General features: G+C 43.6%; 1 protein-coding gene across 1 annotated transcript in view; it reads right to left on the minus strand.

Annotated features, from left to right (window-relative positions):
* Positions 1-22,972, minus strand: part of EXO5 (exonuclease 5) — a 61,064-nt gene extending 38,092 nt beyond the window's left edge. Inside the window, exons 1-4 of the mRNA XM_078679322.1 lie at positions 22,695-22,972; positions 14,489-14,543; positions 1,199-1,458; positions 138-242 (exon numbers count right to left, since the gene is read on the minus strand). Coding sequence (XP_078535448.1) covers positions 138-242; positions 1,199-1,458; positions 14,489-14,543; positions 22,695-22,818 — 544 coding nt within the window. The 5' untranslated portion in view covers positions 22,819-22,972. The remainder of the gene's footprint in view (positions 1-137; positions 243-1,198; positions 1,459-14,488; positions 14,544-22,694) is intronic.
* Between the last annotated feature and the right edge of the window lie 1,577 nt (positions 22,973-24,549).

Raw genomic sequence — 24,549 nt, forward strand, 5'->3', positions numbered from 1 at the left:
TAAATGTAGACCTCTACATACCAAAAACCCATTTACCGGTTGATAACGGCCGAAATCGGCCGTTACCGATCGGTAAATGGCCACCTACATCTGGCCCCAAATGCCAAGAGTACCCTTATCTGCCTTGGTTACTGTACCTGCTTGCAAAACCGGAATCATGGACAGGAGATTCAGAAATTTTACTGCCCAAGAATCTTCACGCGTGGTGGTGCTCACAGACACAATATCATGGACTTCCAGCTCTAAAAAATATAAAATGAGGGAATGGAGACGTACCCCAAATCAAATGTGAATGCACTATTATGATGCAGCGTTAATTTTTTGTATTTCAACAAGAATCTATATACCAGTAACATTTGCAACAAAGTTAACTGAAGCGCAAGAGAGAAGAGTTTGTTCGCTTTATTAATGGGGGGCAGGGGGGGGCGGAAGGGAGTGGAGTGCAATTACACCTCCAGTCCAATTATTCCAAAATAAATAGTTTGTTCAAACTTCACTGAAATCCAATAGTTATTTAACTATTCACAGGTTGAAGCATACTGATGAAAATGTAAAAATAATTTACTTGAAAATATTATTTTGCCTTAGGAACTACTATTAAAGTACATTCGTTTTTAAAATTATGGGATTTCCACAAAATACCAACATTGAGTTCCTCATATAAGACTGCTTCTGTTATCTGTGAATAGCAGCGAGATAATGTTATATTGTATCAAATGTAGGATTGCTTCATCTGTCAGGCTTTTATTGTATAACCATAAAAAAAGAAACAACATATTTTATTGCTAACTAAACCAGGGTGTTTTTTTTTTAGGATGTCCACTCATTTTATACATAATTTCTATTTGGATTATATAAAATGTAATTTATGTGGCTATACTGATATTTACTCCGTGCTCCTAGACATCCACTTTACACCATCAAAAAATCTGCAAAGCACACCATATAGCTGCAAGTTTAATTGAATGTGGGGGCGGGGGTCGAGGGGGAGGAAATCAAAATATAAGAATGGACATAGGGAGAGGTAAATAAAGATCTGATCATTTTCCATAAGACAACTCATCTTTAAATAATTTTCTTTATGCTCACTGCTCCCCAAATAATTAGTATTCAGGTCAACAAAATTTCAAAAAGGAAATCTGCTGTTAGTGACAACAGGATTAATGAGTAGTAGAGAAATATCACAGAATAGTATTACCTCTGGCTAGATGTATGCTAGAACCTGCTGTGATTAACGGCACTGCATCCAACTGTTGGACATCAGGTAGCTCAAATCCATAAACCATCTTCTGCTCACACCAGCTCTGTGAGCAAAGGTCAGTAACACATAGGTATTTCAGATTATATTTTTCCATGGGGGTTTGGTCATCAAGCTTTCTCTTCCTTTGTAAATTCCCATCAAGAGCATCTCCAGTATCCCCATTCTTCTTAAGTTCATCGTTCTGAACACTGGAGGTGCTTCATATTGAAGTAACCACAGAAAGAAAAAGATAATATTACACAATTATCCACAACATCCCCCAACATATCATACAGTTGATATTAACATGGTTTTAGTCATGGGTCACATGGCAGGTGTTACACACGTAATCATGGGTGCCCCACGCTGTCTCACGCAGTAACTATGCATTTGTGTACCTTTACTTCAAGATGCCTCTACCAACAATGTATTCGTTAAGGTATGAGCTGTACAATTTACACCTGAAAATTGCAATTTGATTTTGATGGTATGTGGTTACCCAGCTGGCCGGATTAAGCACCCTGTCCAACTAGAGAGTTCATATACTCACAAACGTTGGAAGCTCAGATGGACTGGGCATCAGAGGTGAAATTGTGATGTCTTCAGCTATCTCCTGCCAGCCCGTTAAATAAATAGAAGCGGTTTGTAGGCATTCTGCCATTTGATAATAAGCAGGACCTCTTCAAAATGGTGGACAAATCCATGGAATGTTTCACTTTGATGCCATTATCGCTTTTTAACTTTGGGCTTCTGGTTCGTGGATTTCGGGTGTGAGTGAGTGAATTTCACTCATCGTGAGTTTCAACTAACACTTGAGTGGTAACAACAGCTTTTTAAAATGAGGCCCACTGCTGCACAGAAGAGTTAACACATTCTATCCTAGTTACATGCAAGCATACGCATGTACCCATGTGTGCAGATTGAAGCGAGTAGGACTACTGTCTAGCTTAGCTAGCGGGCCGGAATCTATGCACAGTCTGCCTGTCACAGATTGTAGTACTTTATTGCAGCCTGTGCAGGCCTTATAATTCGATCGGAAATATATTTTTAAAATCCTATTTCTATTTGACTAGACAGAGTTTGTAGTGCTTTACTGTAAGTCTTTGGTGGTGCACTGTATTCACACTATAGGGTAAAATGCCCCAAATATTTATTTTGGATTGTACTGTATAGAGAAATGAGCAATGCCATGTTTTAAAAGGTCAGCGCTCAAATGAAATTGGCTATACTGACCGTCCATCACTTAATTCATTTTTTGCAACATTTCCCTGAGACATAACCTTAAGCAAATTCTGTTTATCACCTACCCCGTTGGTCGATGAGAATTACTCTGCTGGCCAGGTACAACAGGCCCATTTACATGGGATTAGTCTTCTCTTCACAGAGCAAGGTGGTGAGGGAAAGTCTTCACAGTCTGATAAAGTGGTACTTCATATACGCCCTTCCCATGGGCACTGTAGGGAATCAGGCAGACCTTTGACACCAGTCACACCACACCAAGAGCTCCCTTTGAAGTCTTGGAGGGGAGGAATCCGCTTTTATGTGTCAGTTAGGGGCAAAGATAAGGTCATTTACCGGCCACCAATTTATGTTGACATCTTTAAAATGATGCAACATGATGTGGCAATGCTGGACTGGGCAGAGATCCCCACCATCTAGACCGCTCTACCTCCTCTTTTAAACCCCTTTACAAGGGGGAACTTTTGAGCAAGGACTACATAAGAAAAAAAGGAAGGACCCATGAAGATGGCGAGCTCCTGTCTGGAGTCACTCAGGACTTGTACTGTCTAGGACTCTGTTGGACCGTTCCCCAAGGGTTAGCGGTACTTGCATCCCCACTCCCTTTGGGGAATATCAGAGAAGAGCCTTGCTGAAACCCCTAAAAGTGAGGGCTCCCTTGGACTCGTGGGGCCCAGATCTAGCTGGACTACCCTGGCAGAGGGCGTACCAGACCACTAAAAGAAATAGAGGCGTCCTATAAGTGGGTAGAAGGTTTTGAGGCTTGTAGTAGGCTGATGGTGTAGCCTGCTTGGTTGGTCACAATGTGGTGTTAATCAATCCTGGGTCAGGCTACGGAGAACTCAAGGAGCAGAAGGTTCGGAGTACAAGTGCCTGAGGAAGAGCAGTCAATTAAAAGCTCTGCCAGGAAATTACTAAAATCTTAGAGGCCAGGGGGCGCCAAGTAAGCAATTATGGTGGCTTGAGTACACCACCCAGAGCAAGAAGAACCAAATCGTATGAAAACTGATACATTGGGTCAGAGAAAGAATTTGCTTAACCTACTCTGTTGACGTCTGCCCAGCTGGTTTCTGAAGCCGCCAGGGTCAGGGCAAGGAAATCTAAACCAGGCTCAAGAGATTATTAATTATCTCCTGAGTGGACCAGAGCCGCAGGAGACCCACCTGAGAGATACATGTGGTGCTCCTCTCTGACCTTCTTTAATTACCCTTCGGGACAAGCATTGCCTAGCAGGCCAGCCAATGCGGAATATGAAGCACTCAAATATTTTGATTTGTGACCCAGTAGCGAATAATTACCGATCCCGGGGAGCCCCAGGGCCTTACCAAGTAGGCCCAGGAGGTGTGGGTTCCCCAGGCCAGAAGCCGTCAAAGCGCTTGTGCCCCTCCACTACCCGTATTGTCCAGGTGGCAAGGAGAATAGGACAATAGCCAGAGTAACACAGGAGAGTTCCAGCAATAGTGGTGGCCGGGCAGGGAGCCGGCCAGGACTACATGGGCTGAGGACTCAAAGCATGGGACATGGGAAGCGTCTGCAAAAAGAAACAGCAGCAGAGCTTAAAAGGTCAATATAAATGGGGAAAATGACAAACTGAGTTGGTGTGATGGGCAAATGAACGATGGGTTGGAGTGCTACCCCGAGCTTTTGCCAATGATTATAAAAATTGTAAACATTCCTTTCATCACAGTGTTTGGTTATTAATGATCACCTGTGGTGTATCAGTGCCCCAGGAGACCCACCTAAGGGATCACACGTAGCGCTCCCCCTCTGGCCCCCTTTATTTCTTTATTTACCCCTAGGGGTGGCCAGCACCCAGCAGACCAGCCAACGCTGAATGTGTTTTACTCAAATACTGAACTTTGCAACCCAACAGCCACAGTTGCGAATAGTCACCGAAACCAGGTAGCTACTGGGCCTGACCAAGTTGGCCCAGGATGCAAAGGCTCCCCAGGCCAACAGTCGCCATAACGATTGTGCCCCTACTACTCCACATATTGTCTAGGTGGGCAGGAGTGTGGCACCACCGTACTCATGCCCATGCTACCATTAACGTGCCAGAGAAATAAAGGCGAGAGCCAGCTCCCCAGCTGGCACAACGCAACAGTACCAGATGGGCAAGGAGCTGGCCAGGAGTGAATGGACTGAGGGTCACCATCACACCTCGAAGGATGAGACAGGAATAGATGCATCCAAAAAGAAACATCAGCAGATTTAAAAGTAAAAAATAGAAGGGGAAACATTTTTTGCGGCCAACTGTAGCACCAACAGGAATACCCACAGCAGCTCCCAACAGTAAGCCTAGAACTGCCCAGCCTCGCTAACTTGAGACAATAGCTTACAAGGGGTACTTGGCTCTCAGTTTGGGGTAATCAGTACAAGGATGCCAGGATAACATTGGCAAAAGAACCCAGTTGTACAATTGGACATGTATCCCCTGCCCGCTTGAGACCCTCTGACCCAGATTTCTCAAAGCCAATTTATGCTAAACAGGGTTTTGGGTTGGTCTTCGGTTTGATGCTGGCCTGTCCTATAGCCAGGCTGGTTAGTGCCACCCCAAGACGGGATGATAGTTCTGAGGGGTAGGTTTCTTGCTGGTGGGCGAAGGTCTCAGTTTAATAGGCTTGCCCCGGTGAAAGCGAAACCAGCTCCATATAGAGACCCTACGGTCCTCTCATTTTGGAAGTCCACAACATAGTGTTTTCGGACATTGTTATGTAGTTAGATTTCAGGAACTGCTGCAACAAAGGGTTGAATCTAGTGTGGGGACATCCTTAGAATATGCTTATGCCCCATTGCCAAGCAAAAGATACTGACTAGTAGAAGAATGGCTCCCACACTATAAACTTCAAAACATAACTATACCTGGAAGAAGACGAGAAAGTAGGTAGCGAGTTCCACCTGATAGGAAAAGGCTAGTGACTACATCCTGCTTTCCCATGTTTCCAAGCTTTGAAAGGTACTCCCACGAGTCAGCCCAGCTAGTCTGGTGTAGTCCCAGGGGATAAAAGACAAAGAGGGGCATTTTGTGGAAGAGCTAGAACACCAGTTAGAACTGTAATTTGGCTGGACCCTGGCCTGACCGAGCAGTTGATCCTATCCCTCACTATTACTTATGTCCTTGTAGAATAGAAACCGCCTTCAGCAGTTTGGGAGATTTATGAATGATTACGAGGAAGCTTCAAGCATCCTGAGAAAACTGTGACCTTTAGAAGGCTGGAACTACATTTCAAGGCTAAGGTAGGTGGGACCTCACAAGGGAAGATTTATTGTTCATTCAGACCAAGGCTTTTCTAAAAAAAATTGAAACAAAAAAGGAATGCAAAAATTCTAAAGCTTTCGGGGGAGGTCACAGATAATCTCATTCTCTGTAGATGGAGGAATTTGAGCTTCAAGACAGCGATAAATAAAGAAGTAAGAAAAGGACAGTGAGCAAAAGTGGAACGATTACTCCAGAGCCATTTCTTGCTTCAGCAAGAAAAAACTGTTTACAAGGCAAGAAACCAAGACATATAGTCAAGACAAATGTTTTAGTAGGAGACAAAGTTTTAGATCTCAAATTTACAACCAGCCCTGTTAGAAGTCTCTCAACGATTACACAAGTAATAAATGGAATGCTAGTTTGTCTTTCTGGAACATTTACACTGCAGCTGACAAACTCTGACACTCCAAATCTTTCCAGAACCCAGACTAAGAAGTACTTCCTCATTCGGACTGGAAATAGTTTCCTCAATTCAAATAGAAGTCTCTTTGGAAAATGTTGAGACAGAAAATGTGTGGTGAACAGTCGTGTTCCCTATCCTTCATACCCTAAATGGAAGGATCTGTTATTGTGTCTTTTGCCTGCATCTGCACATTAATCCAGTGTATGCATGGAGGCCTAGGCTTGCCGTTGACTGACAACAGGTTACGGACTTGTCCAGGAGAGTCACACAGTGGAGTGGTGTGGCTCACTGGTTAGAGGCGGCAGACCCGTAAGCAGAGAACGGCCCGGGACCAGGGTTCAATTCCCGACGCGGCAGGGTCATGGACCAGGGTCAAAACGGACTCAATAATTCTCGCCTCGGTGCCTACTCTAACCAGGGAACACATTCGGCAACTCTGGGCACTAAGCTTGCCTCATCTCTACAACTGCCCCCTACAGACGCCGGGGATGTCTGGTTTCACCTTGGAGATACCCAGAAAGGGACCATCTCACAGGGAAAACCAGGACGGGTTCCCCAGCGGTCTTCAGCGCCAGGATACTCCATGGAGTCGCAGTGCGCTTTACAAGCACCCCCACACACACACACACACAATCAAAGCCCCTATAGTGACAGCTACTCTACTATTATTGCATCCATTTATAGTTTTCAAGCATGTAGCTCCATGTTGGCACCATGTTTTGTAGCAATTACTGTCTGACCAGACCTTTTTACCTGTGTCATATGGGTGGAAGCCTACTGAGCCACTTACTCAAATGTTGCTCACCGTGAACCTGGAATCCTAGGGCCAAGATTTTGTGTGCTGGTGTGGTGTGCAGTACATGGGTGTATGAGTGAGCCATCTTGTCAGGCCTTGGTCTGTTCATGTCTATAAGACCGAGATGAGTTTGCTAAAATTCCTGAGATTTGAAAGAGAATACGAACACTGAAATTTGGAAAGAGGAGACAAGCTACCTCTTTGAATTTGATTAGGTCCTTTCTAAGACATAGACATGTTGATTCGTCTTTATGGAATGGCCATTTTGGTGGATGGCAGGAGTAGGACTGTAGTTACCGCTCTGAGACGAAGGGTCCTTGGATGAGAAGCAGCCATTTGTCTCTCTTCCTGATCACTACAGGATGTGGCTGTTAACAGTTAAGGTTGTAGTCTGCTCACACCTCTTTGTCTCTCAGTTTTGGGTGCTCCGGCATGGAGACAACCCTGGTCTGAGGAGCCTCAGTCAAGACAAAGGCTGAGCACGGAAGACAACCTGAAAAGGACAGATAAAAAGAGAATCAACCAAAACCGGTCTACAAATGCAGACTGTGAATCTATCTGTGCCTGAAAAACTCAGTCTAAAAGTGGGATCAGCTGACCCACTTGTTCCAAGTTCACTTCAAGGAGGACGTACTCTGCAAAGTAATCAGGACCACCGCGCAACCCAGAGCTTGTATCTACCAGGCATTCTGTTCCCTGGAGGTGAAGGAACACCACCTAGTGTCCAATCTGAAGGAAAAAATTGCTCACTTGTTCTGGTAGGCAAGGAGCCATGTCTAATCGAGAGGGAAGGAGAGCACCAACCATGCAGGAGGAACAGACCGCCGGGGTGGCTGTAGCAATTCACCCTGGAGCAAGGGCCCGTCCAAAAGAGAATCCCAATCTGAATGACGGATGCTGTTAAGAGTGTCGAATGTTTGGAGCAGGTACCGAAGCATTCTATTCTTGTCGTCACCAATAAGATGCTGGAATTTGCGTGTCAATTGAAGCTGGAATAGGTATCTGCCTATGTCACCCACTGGGTGCCTCTGAACATGGACGGTGTGACCGCAGCACTAGTAGTGTGTGCTATTTGGTTCGGATCACCACCAGAAAGTGACGACTGCAATTCACAGGTGTTTGTCAAGGTTACCCATATGTAAGTATAGAACCCGTTAAGTCCCCAGACGTGCCTGGTAGCAAGCCCTACCCTGATGATTTGAGGCCGTCCCTCCAATCTGGGAACTGCCACTTTGTTAGACTGCTCCAACCAGGGAGGCCCCAACGACAAATGAATCACCAAAAGTAACATGACCGGGCCTGCCAAATCCTGGAGGCCTCCGAGCTCAGAGCAATCACTGAGGACCAGAAGAAGACCTATGCCAGAAGCATCTGCTCCTGTTGCCGGTGCTCTGAGACTCAACCTACAACGGGCAGCTGCACGCCTCAAGTGGGGCTTCTGCATTCTCTGCAGGAAGGCCTCACCCACTGCCGGTGAACCCACTGCTGTGAGAAATTTCGACGTGCCCCATGGATGGGTGAGAGACTGACACTGCCCTAGAGCCCATGAAACAAGTGGGGGAAAAGAGCTGGATCCATACAATAGACTACAACCCTGAGAATGAGACAAAAGGAGGACGTGGTGGGTAGTGCCTGTGGAGGTGCACTTTAAACAAGAGACTCACACCCGAAACACGGGCCTTAGAGCTCTCAAACTGTTGAACTTTTGTTCTCCTCTTCACCTTCTTTCTCTTCCCCTATTCTTCTCCCCCTCCCCTATCTTTTCACACAGTAGGAGGTCACACAGTACATCCTGTATTCTATACTACGAACTGTACAATGTACTTGAGATATTAAAGTTAAATGTATGCCTTGATTTGTGTGCCTCAATCACGATAGTTACTGGTCCACCCCTGGATGTTAGACCATGTGCACATAGTTTTAGGGTAACAGCATTCCCAAATTTTCTGCAATTTGAATAGTATCTGCATCTTCTACATCCGCTGAGAGATTTAGCTCTTGTAGAACGTTATTTTCTGACTAAGTCATTCTTTTAGTAAGAAGAGCTTTTCAAGGAAACTAAGATAAGGTGCTTTGCACAATTTAGGAACGATGCGTCCATCAAGCTTGATTAACCAGGCTGCGGCGGAGTTTGTGCCCTCCCACTCCAGACATCTCTGGGGATTTGTGAGTACTGGTCTCTGAGACTACCACAACTGAACTACTCAGATTCTATTGTTAAATAAGTACCCAAACAACGTTGGCGATGCCATGTCGTGTAGTTCCTATAAGACTACACAGGATCTGTGCGTTCAGACAGCATACGCTGTAGGATTGGTGTCAGACTGATTCTGAACACCCCCACTGAGTACGTTGGCCAATTGTATCAGCTAGCTCACAGTGCCACTAAAATCTCCTCTTACCAAGGAGAGAATAGTTCTTGGCAACCATTGAACATGACAAACTCTGATCTCTCAGGACCGTGTAAACAATATACTACTTTTCGCTCAGTCACTCATGTTTACTTAGTCTGTCTTAGACAGATACACAGATTAAACAGGCTGGGCGTTTTCAATAAGTATTTATTGAACAGCTGTTATTCTGGTGTAAAATAGATGAGCTGCAACAACCGTTGGACAGTACAAGATATAGATGATTAGCAGTACTAGGCTGAGCCTTGCATTCACACAGTGTTAAGTTAGCATGAGCTTATTAGAAGTTTAAACGCCATTTTTCCTTTTGCTGTCTTTTGCACACAGCACACACATTAGACATTGTTTAGTTAGGCTGAGTGTTTTGCTTCACAAGAGAATAACTTGTTTTTCTACATTGTTAGACTTGCTTCGTAAGCTTAGTCTGAAGAGTGAGTGCCGAGGCCTTCAAGGTTATATCAACACTGTGGCTGTTGTTCAAACTGATCAGTGCACGTTTTAGCCATAACATATATGCAGCTGTGGCCACCTCAGATACGGACGCCTTTAATAATGCCAGGGGTGTGGAATCTAATCAAATATCTACTTGTCCATGGGACAGGTAGCTTCATAAATCTACTTGTCCTGTAACTAAATCCACTTGTCCCTTTGGTGCCATGTAGTGCACCGTCAATTAATGGCAACAATCGCTTTATAAAAGCGCTCAGATAATAGTCTCTCTGGTTATGTCAGGCTCATATTATAGAATGTTTTGAATACTAGTGATTTCTTTATTTTGCCTCTTTTTGCAGATCTACCCATTCATCCTTTCATTCACCCACTGATATCTAGCATTTCACCTTTACATTGGCATCCATTCATTCTTTCATCAGACTTTCACCATTCTGTTTGTCCATCCATCCATCCATATTCAAACCTACCCAGCCATCCCCAACCATATCCATCCATCTCATCCATCGATCCATCCTTTCGATCACCCATTCTTCCGTTCATCCATCAATGTACCCTTTCACTCATCCGTCAATTTACCCTTTCACTTGTCCATCCTTTAGCTTACTAATCAATCCACCCTGCAACCCATCTATCTTTTCACCCTTTCCTTCAACACATCCATCATCCATCCACCATCCAGACACTCATCCGTCCTTTCACTCATTCATCCATCCATATAGCAAGCCACACTTACACTCACTCATCTATCCACCCTTTCACCTACACATCCATTCATCCATCCTTTCATTCACTCACCGTTACACGTTAATTATGGGCCTTTGACTGCTGAGCTGCAGACAGATGAGGCCCATCAGGAGCTCCACCCCCGCAGTAGCTGATAAAGAGAGGGGTTCACAATGCCCCTGGCCAAACCCATCCTTCCCGCTCTAAATCTATCATTCAAACTCATCCATCCCTCTTTCCTTCCACTCATTAATCCATCCATCCTTTCGCTCATCAATCAATCAACTTTCACCCCCTCCATCCACCCTTTCACTCATACCCATCCTTTCACTCATCCCTCCATCCTTTTGTTCTTCCATCTTTCACCCCCTCCATCCTCCTTTTCACTCATACCCATCCAGTGACCCTTTCACTCATCCCTCCATCCTTTTGCCCTTCCATCTTTCACCCCTCCATCCTTCTTTGCCCACATATCCATTCCCCTTTTCACTCATCCCTCATCCATCCTTTTGCTCTGCAGTCTTTCAACCCAACCATCCACCTTTTTACTCATATTATCCACCCACTTATGTATCCCTCCATCCACCATTTTACTCAACCATCCACCCTTCTACCCATCAATCTATCCATCCGCTCTTTCTCTCATCCATCAATCTACCCTTTCATTCAACCATTCATCCTTTCACTCATCCATCCACTTTCACCCCATCCATTCATTCACTCTTGCACTCTTCCATCCATCCATTCTTTCACTCATCCATCCGTTCATTCATCCATCCTTACATCCATCCTTTCACTCTTTCATCCATGTATATATCCCTTCACATCAATTATGAACCTTTGTTTCGACCTGCAGAAAGAAGAGACCCATCAAGAACTCTACAGCTGCTGTAGCTGCTACAGCGGCTGTTCAGAGGCCCCTGGTGCACGCATGAAGTGAGACGAGAGGCCCAGTGCCAGGACAGACATGAGATTCTTCCTGAGGACTGCATGCATGCCACATGGAGAAACTAATGAGCTTTATTGTAAGCTGTGGATGATGTAGGATATGAGAGGCCGAGGGGGGAGGACGGGGGAATCAGGGCAGTCAGAGGGGGCAGCAGAGGGGGGTGGGGTGGGATTAGCAAATTCAGGCACCGGGTGAAACATAAGGTGCACAGTAAAGGAGGGTTGTGCAAGAGCTGCATGAGAAGAGAAAGCATGGCGCTTTACTGTAGGCCCCCGAGTCGAGGGTGAGGAGGGATCTTGGGGCCGGTTGAGGCCCAATGGGTGAAGCACAGAATAAAAGGCAGGAGGTCACAAGGTTCAAGTCCGAGCAGGAGCCAAGCGGCTGATAACATTACATTCCAGTGATGTGAGTGCTCTGGAGCTGCAGAAGCTCCATGTTCGTTTTGTGCTCGAAGAAAATGAAAGGACCAGGGGAGGGCCATGAATCTGGGGGAGAAAGCAAAAAGACTCCAGTGCTGTGGATGCTTTATACGGAGCTGCAACTTTGAGCTCAGCTCCATCATGTTGTTCCTATGCTCTTGAGAAATAAAAGTACAGGCCCCAGCTTTTGCATTGACCCTTTCACTGCCAATAAACTTTGCAAAGCTACTGTTAACTGGCTGTGACTAACAGGGTTGAACAGCTGTGTATCAGATTACCGCAAGACTGTCTACTTGTCCTTTGGACAAAATAGAAATTAAAACCTCTTGCCCTTGTAAGAAATCTAGATGTCTCGGGCGTCGGGAGATAGGAATTCCCCACCCATGAATAATGCACTGTGTAGGCATGATTGAACACACTTGGAGAACATTTGTATACTGAGAGCTTGTGCAGAAATCGATGTGATTCACTCCTGCTAATCCTTGAGGTATGGGGTCCCCTATGGAAGCCTAAGAGACCTTCTTTAGTTATAAAATAACCTACTAGCAAGGGAGGGTGAAATATAGGTATATTTTTAACCTGTTTCCATTTAGCATTATAACATGCTTTGTCCCTTTGTATTTTATGGAATAGTAACAATACTGATAATCTTATTTCTAATAATATGTCTGCTTGTTTTTGCTAAGCTGCCGCACCTAAGATCACTTCAGAAAAGGGGGTGGTGATGAACAGAGTGTCTGAATTAAGCAGACCACTCTTACCCAGTCCAAAGATCAGGGCTTGATCCATCACCGTTATTTATCTCACTGCCCCATCCCAGCTCAGAACCTGGCTATATGCAAATTAGTCTGTCCCTGGCCCAGTGCATCATGGGAACAGGGCAGACCAAACTACCAAGCCAATTCTTCACCAGAAAGGAGACAAGCTACCGGGGACCGGTTTCTGGCATTTCAGCCTCTTCGGCCCGGCTTGCTTGAATCCTGATGGAGCAGTGAGAAAGGGACTCATGTCTGAGTATACCCTGCCACACCTATAGTGGCCAAAAACGATTCAGAAAAGGGGGTGGTGATGAACAGAGTGTCTGAATTAAGCAGACCACTCTTACCCAGTCCAAAGATCAGGGCTTGATCCATCACCGTTATTTATCTCACTGCCCCATCCCAGCTCAGAACCTGGCTATATGCAAATTAGTCTGTCCCTGGCCCAGTGCATCATGGGAACAGGGCAGACCAAACTACCAAGCCAATTCTTCACCAGAAAGGAGACAAGCTACCGGGGACCGGTTTCTGGCATTTCAGCCTCTTCCAGTAAAGAATTGGCTTGGTAGTTTGGATCTGTTGACTGGGTAGGAGTGTTCTGATTAACTCAGATACTCTGTCCATCACCAACCCCTTTTTGAATCGTTTTGGCACCTAAGATCACGGCATTAAAATAAATATTTTAAACTTGCTCGTGTCTCCCTTTACTCTATGTTTTGGACTAGTATGAGAGTGTAACCAAAGAGTGTTCATGTTTCCCACCTTACCCGAGGTAACCTAAGTTGCAGGCTCTGGGTTGTCTAATCATTGTTTACTTTGTTATAGGACGAAGAGCTAATGAGACACTGATGCTAGTCTGGTAAGGGATTTTGAGTACTAAGGTGAGTTTTTGGCACACCCTAATTCACTGAGGCCCTGAGTCTCTGTGCACAGTTCTGTGTCTGAGCAGAATCCCTGCAACAAAAGTAAACGGATGGTATAGCTCTAACATCTTGCAGTAATCATGAATACAAACAAGCATATAAAATACATGATAATAAAAAGATGCGTACTCCTAAGATGCCTCCCTAACTAGATGTACCTTAATGTACCTAGCATGTGTGTAGGTGTTAAGCCAAGAATCCCTCTAGGATAAAATCAACCCCATTACCTGTAGTGAAAGCCTGTGGGACCCTATCCTGGTCTCGGGTTGGACACCCCCAAAAGGAATGTTTAGACCACTGCGAGCTGGAGTGTCTGCATGTAGGAACCTCATCGTCTCTGGTCAGTGTGTCGGCCGGAAAGTCTTGGTCTCCTCTGTTGTCTTAGCTAGATGAGATGCACTTCTACCCATAGGTCATACCTCGCTATATTACTGTGTAGGCCTAAGTATGACGTCAGGCATGAACTTTATACATAGATATTATAAAGGAGATGGTAGTCCTGCTGTGCTTCCAAGAATCCTCCTCCATAACGTATGAGATTTCGAACTAGGGAAAACCTGCGTTCTGAATGGTGTTGTATCTAGGTAAAAGGTCAGTCCCTGTAAACAGTTATAAGTGTAATGTAGGGAAGAATATAGGTGAAGGGTAATGAAGTTACCTGTGCCTACATTATGGTACCTTTACGGAATATAACATCCCCAGTAGGCTCTGTCTACCCGATAACCTTCTAAAAAGGACTCTGGCAGAAATAACACTTGAAGGCTGATATGTTTGGTGTGAAATTTGTTTAATGAATTTTGGATAAAATGAATGCTAACTGTGTAGCAATTTCAAGTGATTTGAACACTGCACTGGACGGTTATAAGCAAGTCAATTAATTGCTAAGTGAGGTACTTGCCAGTTTAACATACATACCTATCGGTAATGCCCTTTAGTCTTCTTTGTCTCTGAAGAAAAGATGCAGGTGCAGCTTTGGAAAGATTAAGAAATTGGAAAACACATTATTAACACATCATGGTGTATTTCGTTAAAAGATTTATAGGAACTAAAAGGGCTAAACTGTTTGCAGTGACAAACCCTGCAATACACAGGATGTGTGAATGCAATTTATTTTAAAAATGTATTAATTCCATTTTGCAATTTCGGAAAATCCTTTCCTAAACAGAAAAAGGGTTTCTAACTGCAATTACAGAGGGTACTGAAAGGGCCAGCCCCTCCTAACTGCGATTCGCAATGAGATCTATCAATGGTTTGCGAGTGAAATTGCAGTCACAAATCATTAAACAGTTACCGATACCTCAAAGGAAAACGGATGGAGTCATTGGGGTAGGTGAGAACAGGCAGTTGTTCAGTGTACCATGACATGCTCCTCCTGAAGTCTTCCCAAATGGCTAAGGGACACAGGTGGTCCTAGAATAGAACAAAAAAATTCTTCGAATGAGACTTGTTTTACTTTTTCCAAACTAGTTTTTAATATATATATATATATATATATATATATATATATATATATATACACACATACATACACACACATACATACACATACCCAAGCATAAACAACAAAAAAGTATGTGCCACTATGAATAGATTAAAATGTTTCTTTTATATTTAAACAGTTTTTTATTTAATTGGTACATTTAAGCATAAAGTAAGCTTAAAATAGAACAATTTGAGGAGTGGATCCAAGGTAAGTTCAAGGGGATAGGTGGTGGGTTGAGTGCTCGTGAATTTTAGATAGGGTTGAGTAGGTAAGAATAATAAGAATAAAGTCAAAACAATACTTTAAATATCTCTAAGACGATAACCTGTCTGTAAATAAATGACATTTTCTATGGTCCACAAAAAATATAGACCCCAAATAATGGTCTAAAGAGAGGGCCTAGTTCCAGTACAAGTTAGGGTATTAAAGATGTTGACGATTGAACCCAGAGTGTAGGAGGCAGGACAATTGCTCCTTGGAGAGGGGTCTTATTCGGGACGGAGATGGGAGCAACCTAGGAAATAATTCAAAGGAAGGAATAAGGTACCTAATAGTTTATATAAAATGCTTGAGTATGAACGGTGAGAACACATCGCTCGCCTCAAGAGCACTGTGCACAGTTCAGTGCTGGTGGTAATGGAGAGAAGGGCCCTTAGGCTCCAATTCGGGGAAGAGGTGGAGCACAATTCCATGGTCCAGTGAGGATCCGTAGCGGTGCCATAGAACTGGAAGTGAATCAAGAAACATTGGGCTTAGAGCGCTAAAATCGGGAAACAAAAGGATTAACCAGGATTAACCAGGAACACATACGGGAAGGGGTACACACCCATCAGTATCACTGATGGTAAGTATCACTTGGTAAGTAGTGTTCTTGGTGTGATGTGAGCGAGGGCAGAATTAATCAGGCAGCTTGTATCTAGGACCAAGAAAAACTGTACTTGTACAGTATGTTTCAATAACATTACAGGAAAGTATAGGAGGTGGCTGTAGGGTTACCTTAATCAATTGTCTCCATGAGCAGTGGATTCAATGTTATCCCTGGTACGATAAAAACCGAAGGACGAGTAAATCACTCACAAGGACCTAAGAATCCTACTTCGTAGCAAAGAACTGAAACAATTGTCCTTCACCCTACACTCTGGGTCGAAACATTGACATACTAGTATCCTAACCTGTACTGGAAGTAGGCCCTCTCTTTAGACAGTTATTTGGATTCTATAATTTAATGTGGACCATAGGAAATGTGGCATTTATTTCCAGATAGGCTATAGTCTTAGAGATATTTAAACTATTGGTTTGACTTTCTTCTTTGTATTCTTACCTCTTCAACCCCATCTAAAATTCCCAGCACTCAAGCCACCACTTATCCCCTTGCACTTGCATTGAAGCAACTACGCAAATTGTTCTATTTTAGGTTTACTTTCATGCTCCAATGTACCAATTGAATAACAATCTGCTAAAATATAATAAGAACATTTAAAATCCATTCCTAGTGGCATATACGTTTTTTTGTTTATGCTTGGATATAGGTATAAAAATGAGTTTGGAAAAAGTAAAGTAAGTCACTTTGGAAAAAAATGTTGTTCTCTGCTAGGACCACCTGTTTCTCTTTACATATACTACCCAGGTCCTACGGATTTGTTTGGGTTTCCCTATTGTTTGTAATGGTCTTCTCAAATCAGATACCTTTCATTTTTTTTTAAAGCAAAACTGTTTCCTTTGACGAACAAAGGCTGCTTTAAAACAATTCTTCCCCATTTGAGCATGCAAACCTAGAGATGTTGGTCTCCTGCTCCCTGCAGGCTACCATCCCTGTGTTTATAGGCAATCAAAGAGGATCATAAAAAACGGCCTGTCTAATTGATATTCATTGTGTGAGTACTTGCGACTGGATATTTTGCGGCATGACCTAGATTACACAGGTTGCATCCAAAGAAAAAGGCAGATCATAAAAACTTGGTGCACAATTTGAACCTGCAATTTGCGAGTTAGGTTTTTGGACATCTGCCCACAGTGCACTTTGGTTGATCACAATCGCCCCCAAAAACAAAGTTAGGTGTTGCTAATACAGCACTTACTTCTAACAGGTTGGTACCAATGATAACAAATATATTTCACACATGATGCAAGCTTGCGGACTGAACTACCAAATCACAAATGTGGCAGCCACGGCTTAAAACTCTGCCTTTCGCACCGCAGGTAAAATATCATATTCTGGCCGATCCTAAACACGACCAATCGCATTCGTACCATCATATGCACATAAACACCATATTCACAATTAGCAAACTCGTGCGTTCATTATCAGCAATCTCGTTCACATTCCACTATTCACAAATCACAAACTTGAAAAAGACAAATCCAAAGACATTATAATAATCAATGCTCACTCCGCTGCAAACCGCAGATACCATTACCATCCACAATGGTAATGCACTCTATACTAGAGTCAAGGCTCAGCCAGGGCTTCAGTCAACTATTGGAATGAGGAAATAATAAAATTAATTGCCCGTACTTGTGGAAGTAAAGCAGTTTTAAAAAATATAAATACTCCTATTCTGAAAGTGTTGAGTGTAAAAAAGTCTCCAAAATAAAAAATACAAGTCCGATATCTTGCCAGGTAAAATTGCATGATTCAGATCCAAAGACAGAACAGTAAAGTACCAATGAGTTTGTTAGAGCCTCATTCTAAACACAGAGATTAGATTGAGGGACTCAGGCGATGTTGAGAGCATAGAAATATTAGCGCCACATTAAGAATACTTTCTTTACTAAACACTCAACCCCTAAGGATAAAGCATACCTCATACGCCAGACGGAAAAGGTATGCTGGTCGTCCACAAGTGTTTCCAGTCATGCATGCACCAGAAACCAAGCCCATTCCACACCCTGGCACTCCTCACATGCAATTTCCTCTTCACTGTCTACCACATATCTATTGATCCCATGAGAACAAATTGAAAAAACAAAATCATACCTCATCACAACCTACTTCACCACATCCAAAAACACTATGGACATTCTTCCCACCCAACACAGGACTCTTGTACTTCAGAGTCCTGTTGTACATTCCCATAGACTAAAATATTAAACAGCAGTTGCAAAACCCTTTAAGCTCCCATCCTGATCACTTGAGAGTACAGTCACCCCAGACTAGCCACTTACTTAGGAACATAAACTTACTATCGGAAAGGAATATTGTCCTGCTACGCCACAATGGTTTTGTATTGAAAAAGGTCCCGTTTTTAACAGCACCTTCGCATGTGGTATAGAAAAAAGTGACGGGAATGCTTGAATTAATCTCAGTCAGTGGTAATTCCTCAGGCTGCATCCCAGTCGATTGTTATTTTGGACATGGCAGCTAAGTTTGGACCCAGCTAAATGCAAATCAGTTTTGACCTTGCTGCAATCGAGCCCGAAATCCCATGCCAGGTCCTCCGGGCTTCAGTAAACCGGAACTCAAACAATATAAGACCGGTTATGCCTTGATTTCCGTCAAATTTAGCTGGATTCAGATGGCACAGTGAGCAATCTGTGCCCATCTGTGCACATCATTCGCACAAAGGGCATTGCACTCAAGTATAAAACAATAGCCAATAGGTCTCGCCTTTGGGGCCTTATAAGTATTTAGTTAAGCAGCACAATATCCTTGGTGAAACAACATCAACTGTTGCATGGCTAAATACTTATAAGGTCCCAAAGGCGAGACCTATTGGCTATGCCAATGCTTGTTTGTTGACTGCCATCTTTAAGTACTAAAAACGATAGATAGATAGATAGATAGATAGATACTACTAACACAGGCACAAACAGAAACGAGTGCCATAATAGAGAGGAATACGGGACAACACTGATATACTGCACACTATCAGCATACATGTACACACACCTTGCACCTATCTATAGAGATGTAGAGAAGACTAAAATATTCACAGTCCAGCTAGAGGAAAGGAGAAGAAGACTGAGCAAAGCAGGGAGTTAAAGAGGAACTCCTCTTTTTATCTTTCTATTTCTTGAAGAGAAAGGATTCACGCAATGGGCGCGAAGTGGCGATAACAGATAAAATAGCGGTCCCCTCTATGGTTCCCAGAAAACACACCCTCGTAAACAATTAGGAAATTATCCGAGTTATGTATTCAATAATGTGAAATTTAGATTATATTTTTGTTATTTGTTTTTTTATTGAGCAGGATATACAATGAAGAAAACTCTCAAATGCAGCCACTAAATAAGACATTGCAAGAGAAAAAAGCAGCAGATGGACAGACAATTCGAAAATACCTCTATTAAAGTTTAAACGCCTCTGGATTTCTAGATTTGATTTCAATACGTAACACAGATATAGCTCCTAATAACAATATTAATTTATCAGAATTATCTGAATAAATCTAGGACCAACAGTGCATCAGTACTACTAGTACACAATCAAACCATTCATGTTATAGATGATCGGCCGCGGCCCCATTGTCCCGGGCTGCTTAGAAGGTGAAGGGAAAGCACGGCGCTCTGAATGTTGGAGAAAAGCAGGTTGTGCTTGCAGTAGGAGAAACTGTTTAAAGAAAATGGTGCTTAGAGACTAAAAAGACTCACTGTGTAACTACCAAAGTAAAAGGGCACTTCCTCATGAGAGGTTACGAATGAAAACAAGGCAGGTACTAAGGAGGGGCCAACGAGCCTAATAACGAATCAGAAGCCAGAATTTACGAAGGACAATGATACAATCCAATTACAAATATGGGCGGAGAGTGGGCAGGGCTTCAAGTACATACTCCAATACAGCATGCATCCCAGAGCAGCACATGCGCTGCCCAGGCTCGACCTATAAAGGCTTTTTTAAATCTTGTATGCCTAGGATAGGATAGGATAGGATTCATATTTATAAAGCGCACGAACGTAAACAGCGTCTTGGCGCTAATTGAGAGGATGTTGTCATGATATCAGACTATGACTGTGAGAACAGCATGGTCTCTAAGATCTTCCTAAAAGTTTGATGATTTGGCTGCAGTCGAAGAGTAGATGGCAACTTATTCCATAATTTAGCTGCCCGGTGGGAGAATGCTTTTCCACCCCATCTTGCTCTCCGAATTTTATTTACTTGCATAAGACAGGCATTGCTAGATAGATCTTAGCGTCCTAGCTGGAATATAAGGCCTGAAAAGTCTCAGCATATCCTTAGCTCCTCCCCCGTAGAGTGCTTTATGCACAGTGCATAAAGCCTTGAACTCTGCTCTTTGCTGTACAGGGAGCCAATGAAGGGCTCCGATTCCCTGTGACGTAGAGCTACCTTTGGGGATATTCAACAGCAACCTAGTATCTGCATTCTGCAAAGACTGTAATATGTTACTCTGGGCTTTGTCAATTCCCAGAAGCAGCGCGTTACAATAGTCTAATTTAGACAGCAGAAGGCTCACTACCACCGTCTTTTGCAGAGCCTGGCCAATGAAAGGGAACAGTTTCCTCAATTTTTTTATAAAATAGAAACAGGACGATGTAAGGCTATTTACCTGCGCTGAGAAATTGAGCTGAGTATCAAAAATTATCCCTAAATTTCTCACTTTAGAAGCCGGCTTAGGGCATTCCCCCTGCACTTATCGGCCACAATGTAGAATTCCACAAGGATTGTCCTGGCCCAAATTCCATGACTTCCGTCTTATCAGTATTAATCTTTAGATAAGCTTGGTTCATCCGGGTCAGGATATCCAGAAGGCAACCATGAAACCTGACTGCTGTCTCCTCGGGTTGTTTAGCCAACGAGATGATTAGCTGCGAATCATCCGCATAGGATACCATCACAAATCCATGTTTCCTAACCAGTCTTGCCAGGGGTGTGATATATATGTTGAAAAGTGTTGGCGAGAGTGCTGAGCCTTGCGGGACGCCATAGGGGAGAGTGAAACCCTCCGATTGCATTCCCTCTCATACCAGTTTCTGTTCTCTTTCTTCCAGAAATGAGGCCAGGAGGGACAAGGCTAGGCCTCCAATACCAATGTCCTGTAACCGTTGGACTAGCACCAAATGATTTACTGTGTCGAAAGCTGCCGACAGATCTAGCAAGACGTTTCTGTAGAATGGTGAGCTCTAAAACCATGCTGGGTCGAATCCAGCAGATTATTGCATCTAGGTATTTTGTAAGAGCATTATTCAGTGTTTTCTCAAGCACTTTAGCTGCCATCGGAAGACCTGCTATAGGGCGAGATTTCTTACATTCCAAAGGATCCAGAGTGGGTTTCTTCAATATGGGCCTATTATTGCTTGCTTCCAGGCCTGAGGGTACTTCCCTGCTTCAAGCACCTTATTAATGAGAGGAGTTAATTGGCTGACAATTTTATTTGCGCCCAAGTGCATAATTCTAGGGGGAACTGGATCACTGGGTGCGCCTGATTTTATCGAACCAAGTGTGTTCAAAATCTCTTCATTCGTGACAGCCAAGAAACTAACTAGACTGGTCTGAGCTGGTTCCGCCTCAATATATATTTCCTCATCCAGGCCTATACGAGACTTCTGGAGGTCGTCATAAATAGAGTGGACTTTACTTTGAAAGTAAGTGGCCATATTATTACACATCTCTTGATCTGGCCGAAATTTTTCCTCTTGCTGGGGTTTCGATAGAGAAGTGATCACCTTAAACAACTCTTTAACAGACTTGCTGGCATTCTCGATCTTCTGCGTGTAAAATTGTTGTTTTGCCCTAACGATAGCCTCTTTATAAAGTGTAAGGGCCTGATTATATGTACGTTTACTATTCCCCTTATAGTTTTGCCTCCAGAGTCGTTCAGCTCTTCTACAACTAGCTTTCAAGACTTTCAGCCCAGAGTTATACCATGGCGCCGAGGGCTTAAGTCTCTTGCCTCTACAAGGGTAATACATACAAGCCACAACTGCACAGGCGCGCAACACCCATTGGCTCACGGGGCTTCAGCCCCCCCCCCCACCCCCGTCGTGCCTGTCAGCCCGGGCTGGCGAGCATGAAATTGCAGCCGCACCAGAGTACTGAACAGGTCTTTAAAAGACCATTTAGTTGTAAATGAGGCTTTTGTTACGTGGTCACCCCTTCTGACAGCCACTTTGTCCGTGGTTGGAAGAATTAGCCCCCCCCCCCCCCGAAATATTTTCATCCCCCCGAAATTTGGATCTAGTTGCCCGCCTGCAACTGCAGTGCCCTTGGCACCAAAGTAATATTATTAGTCATAAATCTCCCAATGCTGGGTAATTTACCATTCAAATATCAGTTTTATATATAATATAGAAAATAGGGGTTTTGAAAAAACACACATTTTCATCTAGAATACTCGCTTTTCAATATTAGTACACATAGATTAGTTCAATCAAGCTAACGTTACTAGATTAGTTGGCTGGGCTCAGGAGAGCTACTCACAGGTAGCTGGAGAGCCACTGGTAGGAGAAGTCTCATCTAAAGAGAAGCATTCGAGAAATCAAAGATGTTCGCTGCAGTCTCAAACGCTTTATTACATGGACTGCGCAAACGCAGCAGGAGCCTGCATGCAGTGGCCATGTTAGACAGGACTAGCATGCTGCTGCCTGGTTAGGTAAGCCTATTCCCATACCAGCGATGCGGGTGCATGCCATGCACGCTCCTTTACCGCCCCCCAGGTTGTCTCATCTGTGACTGAAGCTCACCTGCAGGTGCTGGTGAGTCGGGCTCCGTGTCCGGCAGGTCCACGAGCAGCAGCTCCGAGTCGCTGAAGTCGGAGAAGCCTCCTTCGCTCTCCTCAGTCTCGGCCAGCTCCTTCGTGTCCGCCATTGCACGAGCCCGCTGTCAGGACCAACAAGGCTCAGTTGGGTTCATAGCGGTACCTCCAGGGCACGAGGAAGAGAATAACTGCCGGGGCAATGGATAAATGGGAACTCTGTAGTTTGTTTCCTGTGTTGACTTTCTCCCCGAAGCCACGCCCTCCACCTAAGCCACACCCACACTGCCCCCTGGAAAGTGCTAAAGACCGCACGCCCCTTGCGTGTGACAAACTTTCCAGTGAACAACTAGAGCGCTGACCTCTGTCCTAAGCGTGTGCGAAGGACTGCATGCTGTTGGAGGGGAAAGGAGCAAGTCAGTGTTTTTATTTTGCTAATGCAAACTTGATTTCTGAGAGAGAACGGGTTGTCTCTGAAGTTCTGAACTTTGCATACGTTTAAGAGCTTTTTATGATCTTTATCCTGCCTTTGTTAATCTTACATATTTTAAATGTTTTCATTGTATAAAAAGTTTGAACGCTGGGTGCTATTAATTTGTTTTTACGTAATTTTATACTCCTGCTGCCCCACTTCAGATGTTGCAGGTTCACTCATCATCCGTTTTTAAGCCAACAGTAATTTGGATTCTAGGACTCCCATTTCTAAATTATGGGTAAGGCCTCTTCCAGCATGAACAGGGAGGCTGACCAAAATTTTAGTTTGATGGCCTTGAATGTGTCACTAATGACATATAGCCACCTGCCAGTTATGAAGACTGATATTTTATTCAGATTTTACCTGTATGGTTTTGTTTCAACAAAATCTCATATAAACAGACCATGGATTTAAGAATAATAAATGGTGAATTACAAAGTCAACCATTACCTTTCAACTGCTCTGATTATTTTCCGAATTCTGAGAGTGCGAGCAAGTTGAATGAAAAGTGCTATACATTACAGCCTGGATACTCGCAAACATTTCCCCATGACCACATACTATGGTCAGTGGTCTGCCTGAGGCCCGCATTAATGGCAGCACAACAGAGTGGGGCTTTGTGGGGGTTTAAGGTGGGCGTAGGAGAAGCAAAACATGTACACAGCCCTCAAAATTAAGCCCATTCTCTATAGTAGAGTCATAGATTTGACAGTGCTGTACTATTCTCTATCTGAATTGCTATATCACTACCCCACCTTGCGATAAGCCTTCCTGCTTGCTATCTCCACCTTGGGAAAGGCAAGTATAACAAGCATTTGCAATGCAATAGGTCTCACATTTGTGAAAGTAAGAGCTATTGGCGTTGTAAATGACAATGTCTTTTAGTTATGTTAATGGAGTGGATGTATGTGGTGTGGAATGGAATTATGCAGGTTGGATTGAAATTGTTAGTTGTGAAATTGTGTGGCGTGAAATAGTGTGGTGTGGAGTGGATTTGAGTAGTGACTTGGTGCGCAGTGAAATTATGTGGTATTCAGTGTACTGAAATTATGTAGAGTGGGGTTGTGTCTTACAGAATGTAATTACGTGGTTTGGTATTTTGTGTTGTGGTATGTAGTGGAGTTTCATTATGTGGAGTGCTATTGCATTTTGTGGCATGCTGTGGAATTTTGTGGCATGATGGGGATTTTTGTGGCATGATGTGGAATTTTGTGGTGTGGATGCATTAAGAGAATTGAGTTGAATTACGTGGTTTGTTGACAAATTATGTGGTGTGGAGCTGAATTGTTTAGCGTGGAACTGTGTGACATTGAGTGCAATTATGCTGATGGGAATTATGTGATATGGAGTGTATTTATATGGAATGTTG

This window comes from Lissotriton helveticus, chromosome 3_1, assembly GCF_964261635.1.
Source record: "Lissotriton helveticus chromosome 3_1, aLisHel1.1, whole genome shotgun sequence".
Classification (NCBI taxonomy): domain Eukaryota; kingdom Metazoa; phylum Chordata; class Amphibia; order Caudata; family Salamandridae; genus Lissotriton; species Lissotriton helveticus.